This window comes from Nelumbo nucifera, chromosome 1, assembly GCF_055504915.1.
Source record: "Nelumbo nucifera cultivar China Antique chromosome 1, China Antique-T2T, whole genome shotgun sequence".
Classification (NCBI taxonomy): Eukaryota; Viridiplantae; Streptophyta; class Magnoliopsida; order Proteales; family Nelumbonaceae; genus Nelumbo; species Nelumbo nucifera.
Window position 1 is genome coordinate 6,493,904 of NC_142649.1, and position 9,111 is coordinate 6,503,014.

General features: G+C 38.9%; 1 protein-coding gene across 2 annotated transcripts in view; it reads right to left on the reverse strand.

Moving 5' to 3' along the window:
- LOC104605183 (putative E3 ubiquitin-protein ligase ARI8) overlaps positions 1–8,826 on the reverse strand; it is a 31,717-nt gene extending 22,891 nt beyond the window's left edge. For both annotated transcript variants that reach the window (XM_010269818.3, XM_088889042.1), the window contains exons 1-4: positions 8,342–8,826; positions 7,250–7,374; positions 6,581–6,689; positions 6,375–6,465 (exon numbers count right to left, since the gene is read on the reverse strand). In XM_010269818.3, coding sequence (XP_010268120.1) covers positions 6,375–6,465; positions 6,581–6,689; positions 7,250–7,374; positions 8,342–8,497 — 481 coding nt within the window. In that variant the 5' untranslated portion in view covers positions 8,498–8,826. The remainder of the gene's footprint in view (positions 1–6,374; positions 6,466–6,580; positions 6,690–7,249; positions 7,375–8,341) is intronic.
- Between the last annotated feature and the right edge of the window lie 285 nt (positions 8,827–9,111).

Consider the following 9,111-nt stretch of genomic DNA (forward strand, 5'->3'; position numbering starts at 1 on the left):
GTTCTGGGCTTATATGTAATTTTTTAGCTTTTTGGGGTAGCTAATAGAGTTATCTCGCCCCTGCCTTTGTACAAATCTCTCATTTTCCTTAATGAAATGTCCATCAAAGAAATAATAGATGAAACAGTCCATTAATCATAAGATCATCCTTTCCCATCCAGTCCATCAAAGAAATAATAGACGAAACAGTCTATTAAACATAAGATGATCATCCTTTCACATTCAATGCACCAAAGAAATAATAGATGAAATAGTCCATTAGCATTCTTTTTTTTGGAAAGATAATATAAAGATTTCATTGAAAAAACACAGAAAATACAAGGGGAAAGGTGATAAGATATCACCCAAGAGAAAACAGACTCAAAATCGAAGAGCACCAAGCGAACAACAAGACCAAATACTCCAAAGACTGATGACATAAAGTTTAAAGTAAGTGACCACGAAGCAAACACTCAACGCCGTTCAAACCCAAAAACAAGAGTCACAAGACTTAACCGAAAAAGAAACACAGGGGCCCCCAAATGGTCACCCTGATCCTCCTCTTCAAAGGCTTCCTCCTGACCCATGTCATCCTTGTTCCAAATTTCTCCTCCTTGACCTACTATGGCCTTAGACCTCTCTTCCCACCTCTTCTTCTGAAACTCCTCAAAGACTTTTCTGGCAAACTCCTTCCTCCCCAGAAAAGCAGCGCAAGACCCCTGCCCACCTCCACATCCCTATTAACAAGACCTTTAATTGGCACACTCCCTTGCCTCAACCCCTCATCTCTTGAGGACAACTCCTGACCTTTCATTCCAGGATTCACCCCCCCCCTCTTTCCCCTTCTAAGACGAAAGTCCCAAACTTGGGATGGGCTACAAATGAAACTTGAGCATCCCAACAATTCGACTCAGACTTCAGCACCATTGGCTTCCTCCCACTTCTCTTAAAAATCCTCTTGTATCTATTCATAGGCCCTGCCCCCCACTAAACCATCCTTAAGCTGCAAGACCAAGGTTCAAAATTTCAATACAGGCCGATATGCCGGTTGGGCCATATCAGCATGTACCAAGGCTCACATTTATTTCTTTTTTAGTTTTTTTTTTTTCAAACTGGTTCAGAGGAGTCAGTTTAAGGCCCATCTACCCCCTGAACCAGGTCAGGCCCCAAAAGACCCACTGTAGGGGCGAATCAAGAGGCAGCGATACGAAATGTATCAGGAATATCATTTTCAAAAAAAAATATCATTCTCAAAAAATCATAACAGAATTCAGACATAAGAAAATAAGAGATAACAAAATTTCTGAAAAATAAAAGTTTTCCCAATTCAAACTTCAAACTTGAAGCTCCAATCATCCAAAAACCAAAAGGGTTGCCGACTTGAAGGCTTGCATCCGTCAAATGATTAAATCACTAAGGGATAACAGAAAAATTAGAAAAACAATATAGAATAGAATGAAAAGGCTGCTATTTGGATGTAAATCGCAGTATCGCACTATATATTAGAATTAGAATTTGAGAGTTTTGAGTATTAGAAAATTAAAAAAAACAACAAAAATGAAATGAAAACTTGTCCAACAAAGAGGCTAAAACATTGAATGTAAATCATCCAAAACTCCAGATCCGATTGCAGGTCGCCGGAGATAATCACTGTAGTTGCTGGCACTAAATCTCTCATTCAACGATGGTGGGATCTCTGTTCTCTTCTTCTGAAAGACAGAAACTCCAGATCTGATTGCAGGTCACTGGAGATAATCACCGTAGTTGCCGGCGCTAAATCTCTCATTTAACGGGTGGGATCTCTGTTCTCTTCTTCTGAAAGACAAAAACTCTCTTTTGTTTCCTCTCAGAAAAAACCCTCCAAAACTCCAGATCTGATTGCAGGTCGCCAGAGATAACCACTATAGTTGCTAACACTAAATCTCTCATTCAACAATGGTGGGATCTCTGTTCTCTAATTCTAAAAGACAGAAATTCCTCTTTTGATTCTTCTCAACAAGACCCTAAATTGAAAAAAAGTAAAAGGAGAAGGAAAATAGGGTTGGGGTCGGGCAAAGGGTTAGGACATGACCGGCATTTTCAAAAATTTTAGACCTAACCGTCACCTGCTAGTGGGGTCGTCCGGGTCAACGATTTGCTGACTTGGTTAACAGTTTTTCATTAAAAGATGGGTTTTAGTGAAACCGGAACCAAAAATGTGGCCAGACGACAGTTCGAACGGTTCGACCATCTAGCTCACCGATGGGTTAAAAACATTGGTTTAAAACATAATAGGGATATTGTTTCTGTATGAGAAAGTGTAGACTACAGCCAAATGGAGGGGGTGTTAAGATACAATCAAATTGGTGTTTTAACACATAACATTATACATACGAATGGGGGTTTAATATAATAAAACACCCTATAATACGAAAGGATGGGGGTTTAATAGAACACAACATAAACATTCAAATAGGGATTTCATAGAACATGATAGAAGACATGAGCATGGGGGTTTCACACAACAAATGCAAAAATACAAGGAATAAAAGGGTTTTAAGATGCCATATTTGGGAGTGGAATCGAACATTGGATCTATGACAAACTAGTTAGGGTTTCTTTCAAAAGAGGAATGGACTTACCGTGGAAGAGAGTTGAGAGAGATGAAAGTGACGAGATAGTCGGGAGGGTCGAGTCACATTTCGGTCAAAAAGCCCAAAGTTTTTCTTTTTGAAGGTAAAGTAATAATTTTATTGAATCAGAAAACTCAGTACAACAAAAGAGCAAGCCACAAGTAGCTGCTCAGTTTTCAGGACAAGTTACAGATCCCAAATCGAAGTAGACTTAACTAATACAGGAACATTTAGCTCTTTAAAATCAGGTGTAACAGCCACCCAAGAAATCAGCTTGTTGATCGCCTGTTGTACTATCTCCTCCGTACTCTTAGCTTTGTTGCTGAAGATTCTTCTATTCCTTTCAGACCAAATTACCCACACCACTGCCGCAGGAATAGTTCTCCAAATTAAACTACCTTTTTTCTTCAAACCTTGGAGGTTCCAGCAAAGCAACAGATCTTTAACTGACTTTGGCATAACCCAATTAAGACCAGCCGCTCCAATGAAATGGTACCAGACTTTTGAGGAGATAGGACAATGTAAGCACAGATGGTCGGTGGACTCAGGCAACAAGGCACACAACCCACACATCAGAGAAGGGAGCTGAATGCCCCTTCTGTCCAGGTTGAGTCTTGAGAGACATTTGTTCAGCACCATAGTCCAAACAAGGAATACAGACTTTGAGGGAGCACAGGACTTCCATACTTGCTGGTAGGGGAACTCAGTAATACCTGTACTACTAAGCTTCAAGGTAAGGGATTTGTCTAAGAAGCAGCCATCCTTACTCCAGGACCAACTCCATTCATCTTCACCTGCAATGTCTATCGTCTGCTCCTGTAAAATCTGCAGAAGTTGCATCACACCTTCTATTTCCCAATCAAACAAATCTCTTCTGAACTGAGGGTTCCAGATCACTGAGTTGTTAGAAATCACATAAGACTCTGCCACTAAAATTTCTTGATGAACTGCACATTGAAACAGAAAGGGGAAACGCCTCAGCTAAAGGTCTGTCCATGCACCAGGGATCTTTCCAGAATTTCAGCCTATTTCCACTTCCCACTTTTAGTCTCACTCCCTCATACATCACAGGAAAAGATTTTAGAATCCCTTTCCAAACCGAACAAGCCCATGTCGTGTATGGATCCTGAGATTTCCAATTACCCCAATCCACACCAAATTTTGTTGCAATTAAAGTCCTCCACCAAGAGGATCTTTCTGCTGCAAATCTCCAGCACCATTTACTCAATAAAGCAAAATTGACCACCTTTAATCTTCTAAGACCTAATCCACCCTCTGCCTTAGGAAGACAAACTTGATCCCAATTCACAAGGTGCACCTTCTTCTCTTCTTCCCACCCTCTCCAGAGAAAATCTCTCTGCATCTTCTCAAACCTTCTTTGTAATTTTGGATGCATAGGAAACATGGACATGAAGTAGGGAGGTTGGCAAGGGTACTCTTGATAAGGACCATTCTCCCTCCTATAGACAGATATTTTGCCTTCCAGGATGCCAATTTTTCCCCACTCTCTCAATTACTGGATCCCATAAAGCAGAAGAATAACATTTGGCACCTAGTGGGGAGGCCAAGGTACTTAACTGGCAAGTAATCCACCTGGCAGGCCATCAATCTAGAAAAAGAATCCAAATTAGGAACAAGGCTCAACGGGGTTATCTTACTTTTATGAAGATTAACTTTTAGGCCTGAAACAACTTCAAACCAACAAAGAATATCAAGTAGAACATCCACCTGGTCAAAAGAGGCATCAAGGAAACAGAGAGTGTCGTCAGCAAACTGCAATAAATTAACTTTTTCCGCATCGAAGCAATTGCAAAACCATCCCACAAGCCATTTTTGCTGCCTTTAAAGAGAATTGAGTCAGGATTTCTGATATACAGATAAAAAGAGCAGTGGAGATAGTGGATCCCCCTGTCTAAGACCCCTCGTACTATCAAAAAACCCTACTGACCGTCCATTAATCAACACCGAGAATTTGGGAGAAGAAACACAAACTTTTATCCAATTTCTCCATTTCTGACCAAAATTCATTCTCTCCAGAACCTGATCCAAACACCTCCAATTTACATGGTCATATGCTTTTTCCATATCCAGCTTTACAACCAGTCCCAGGGAACCCTCCCTTAATCTTGAGTCAATAAGCTCATTTGCAATCAAGACAGAATTAGGGATGGCAATTTCCCCGTAAAACCGAGGCCCCACCCCGCCACGAACGGGGTGGGTTTCCCCAACCCTAAACAGGGACGGAGCGGGGACGAGGAAAATATTTTTCCTGAACCGGGGACAGGGCGAGGACGGGTTTTATATATAATTCCCGATCCCGCCCCAATCCCGAAGGTAAATTAGTAAAACATCTCTAGGTTTAATATTGATATTTAAAATATCTCTAAGTTTTTCTAAATTCTTAAAATCCTCAAATCCCATAATTTTATTTTTGAATTACCCCTAAAGTATTATAATTCAATTCCTAAAATACCCCTAAATTCCTAATATCCTATGTATAAATTGTTCATAAAATAGATAATTTTTAAGTAGTTGCCTTGGAACGGGGAAAATTCAGGAATTCCCCATCCCCGATGGGGAATGGATGCCCCGCCCCGCCCCGCCCTGCCACCGTGGATGGGGAGGGTACGGGGCAAAGTATTTTGACTTCGGAGTAGGGACGGGGAGGGGGCGCCCCACCCCATTGCCATTCCTAGACAGAATCCAGCATTTGTCTCCTCGGTACAAAAGCAAACTGATTATTAGAAATAACACTATTTAGCACTTTCTTCATTCTCATTGCTAACACCTTTCTGAGAATCTTGTAGAAGCTATTTCGGGATTTCAACCCTTAATTGACTTTGGCTTCAAGAAGTAGGCGCTACCAAATAAACAAAGTAAACTTTTGGCTTTTCGAACTTTTGAAAGCCAAAAGTCCAAAAGTAAAAGCTTATCCTAACAGCATCTTACTTAATACAGTTAAACTCAACAAGGAGACTTGTTCCAAGCAAACAAATTTATTGTAAGGGGGAAAGTTGGACAATAAGTGCAATAAAAAATAGATCTCTTTTGAAGAAGCTCGGGATTTCCAACCAATTTATTCCCCATAACACATTGAATCTTCAATGATACAACCAAGACATAATGATGACAAGTGAACTCAAATACAGAGGACCTTTAATTGATACAACAATTTCAACTGACAAGATGCAATAATAACTACTGAAACCCAATATCTTCAACTTCAGGTGATATAACTCTGCCTGGAGGCAGGATCTGGGAACTTCATAAGCACAAAAGACAAAAAGGATAAATAGGGTTCAACCGAACTCCAAGTATCACCAAAAGATCTCCCTTGATGTTTTTTCTCCTACTTAAGAGATATGAACGTTCTCCTTAAGAGAATAAACAACAAATAAAGATTTTGAAAAGTATATGCTCCATCAGCACACAAAAGATTTGCATTAGCCCTCCTTTTGTTTAATAATGCAAATGTAATATGGGTTATAAGGGTCAAAAGGCCAAGAGTACAAGAGAAGATAGGAGACAAGACAAGGAAAATGAAGGAAGCAAATCAATGGAGACTCCAGATCAAGACCTCTCCCCTTTCCTTTGAAGTTTGAACCCTATGAAACTACCAAAGAACCAGAATAACAGAATACAGTCATTTATCTTTAGAGTGGAACCCAGAAGATTATAACTAATAATCTTGTCAGAAAATTCTAAGTTAATCCAAACTACAGTGTAATAAACCTGTCCAACATGTGCTACAATAAATTCAGCCAAATCACAAATACGACAAACCTGTCCAACATGTGCTACAAAATGGATGACCACAAGCAGCAGCATGCATCCTATCACGAGGATACATCTCAAAACAGATTCCACAAGTCAGCTGCCATTGTCACCCATGCTATAATTAGTAACATCCTCAAGGCTTTACTGTGCAATCAAGCTTTCAGTCCAAGTATTAAATAATAATTTGCTCTATAACAATGCAGGATGCTTACTTCTCTAACATTTTTAGGAATGTGAACCACTGGTTTCTCCAGCAAGCCAACTGCCTTTCGTACTTTTTCCTCATCTGCAAACCATGCATCATGCACTTTGCTGACACTCCTGAACAATCCAAAAACATAGTTCCTCAGAATATGATGATAAAAGGATATCAACGAACTTAGGAAGACTAGGTCAGTAGCATATAGAATGTTCTCCATTCTCCTTGGGCACACATGGTTATCAAGCATTCAAAAATGATATATGAGCAAGAATCAATGCCAACCTTAACAAGACAAGAACTCAAATGACTGAGAAGGATTATGAATCAGCCACCTAACTAACAAAAACATTTTATCATCAACACTTTGATGAGTTCACATGATAGACATGGACGAACTGTCAAAAAGAAAAATGTTCAATTTAGGATGTATCTCATGTTTTCAATTATTATACTAATAAATTTTCTACATAGACCAACTATTTCTAATTCCAATCTTTTTTACACAACACTAGCAAGAACTAAACCGTGTGACACTAATTAAAAAATCTGAACAAAGAGCCTACATTTTTATTTTTTCCAAATTGACACATCCATAAATATTTGTCACACTGTTGCATCACAAAATGATTGTTTGGAGTCGAAGTTGATTGGAGGTAGAAAAATAAAAACAGGCAATTACCAGTTATAGTGACGGAGCAGAATGCTAGCTGAAACTTTTGGTATAGAAAGCACAGTAGATATTACTGATATATCTTCCTCCTGACGCTGATGTATATCATCCTCATTCAAAATAGTATAGTTTTGCTGAAATACAGAAAGCCCAACATGTTAACATAAAAGGCAATAAAAAACATCCATGGCAAGGTGTTTAAAACATCCCCCCATTTAACAGATAATAACCAATAAAAACAACCATGTGTGTTACACCCCATAAGGGAACTCCATAATAGCTGATATGTACGCACAATTAAACATTTAAAGAAAATGCCCATGAAATTTCCATAGAAGCATTTTTGTTTTCTTTTTTGTTTTTTATTAACAAGTTTCCATTGAAACATTTTAAAGATGATGGAGAATCCACTTGTTTACAGGAATTTGCTAGAACCCACTAAACACAAACAGAAGTTCTTGCAATGCTTAGACAGTTAGGCTTTCTAAATAAGCCACTTAGTACCTCACATGACGTAGGCTTTTATGCATTATTTAAGTTTTCCATTTATATCATTAAAAATGATCAGAAGAGATTGTATTAAAGATGCAAAGGGCCCTTACTACCAATATGTACTAGAAGGGAAAATAAACAAACAAGTTCAAAAACATCATATAGTGATACAGAGATGACAAAAAAAAGCAGGAGCTGACGATTTCTATAAAGCAACACAAGATCGGAATAACCTAGGAAAGATTAATCATAAATTGATTGGATATCGCCAATTAGGTTAAAAAAAAAACACATGTTTGTATGGATATTGAATCTGGGATTTTTACATATTAGAGTAAAATTCAATAAATCATTCATACATTACATGATATGGGTGGAGAATTAACAGACTGTCAGCATAATCCACTAATCCCAGTATAAACACAAAAGCTATCTGGACAAAAAAAAAAATCAAACACTGATATAGCAGAGCCAAAATAGCATCAAAACACTACGATCAACAAAAATTCCAAAACCAGAACAAACTCCAACAAAACCGAAAATCGTTTCTCATCAAATGCTCAGCCCTTTAAAACTTTCAACTTTTGGGCCCCATCGACCGGAATTCACCTGCTGCCGATGCGATGTGGTGTCATCCGAATCATCCGTATCATTAAAATCGTAATCCCCATCATCATCGTCACTCGCCATCGCCGTCTCACCACTGTAGAAATCATCGAGGGATTCCACATCGTTCGCGTCGTGCATATCGTCTTCCGAATCCATTCAGCCCACCAAACCAGAAACTCAAAACCCTCAAAACCCTAAAATTCTTCAAGGTGCACACCGACCTGTCGTTGGACCAAAATACACAACTCGACAACTGCGAATTAGGGCACAGAAAACGCGCAAAGTCGGACGAATTTTGAGTCCAGAAACGAAGAGAACCGATCCAACAACTGCCAATACGATCAATTTCGAAAGGAATTGAAGATTTCGAAACAAAATGGATTTTGGAGCGAGAACAAACGGATACCAATCAATGAAATGGGGTGTGGCTTTGGTTTCCACGGTTCTGGTTTGGTTTGCGCTCTTCGCCCAACAGACAAGCATCCATAGGTTTATACTTTATAAAATATATAATTTAGAAGAAAGGTACGATTTGGGCCAACTTTTGAGTTCTAATTCCACTTTAAGTCGATCAAATAATGTAACTTAAAATACATTCTTCATTATTTTTTTAAGAGTTGATTGTCCCGGAATACACCTGAACTTTCAGCATTATGACTTACACTACCCTTCTGTCATTTGTCCGTCACATTCCCTTTACACGTCATATCACGAGAAACTTTTAATTTTTAGAAAAACTCTTGCCCTTACCAATGACCTAACACTAAAGA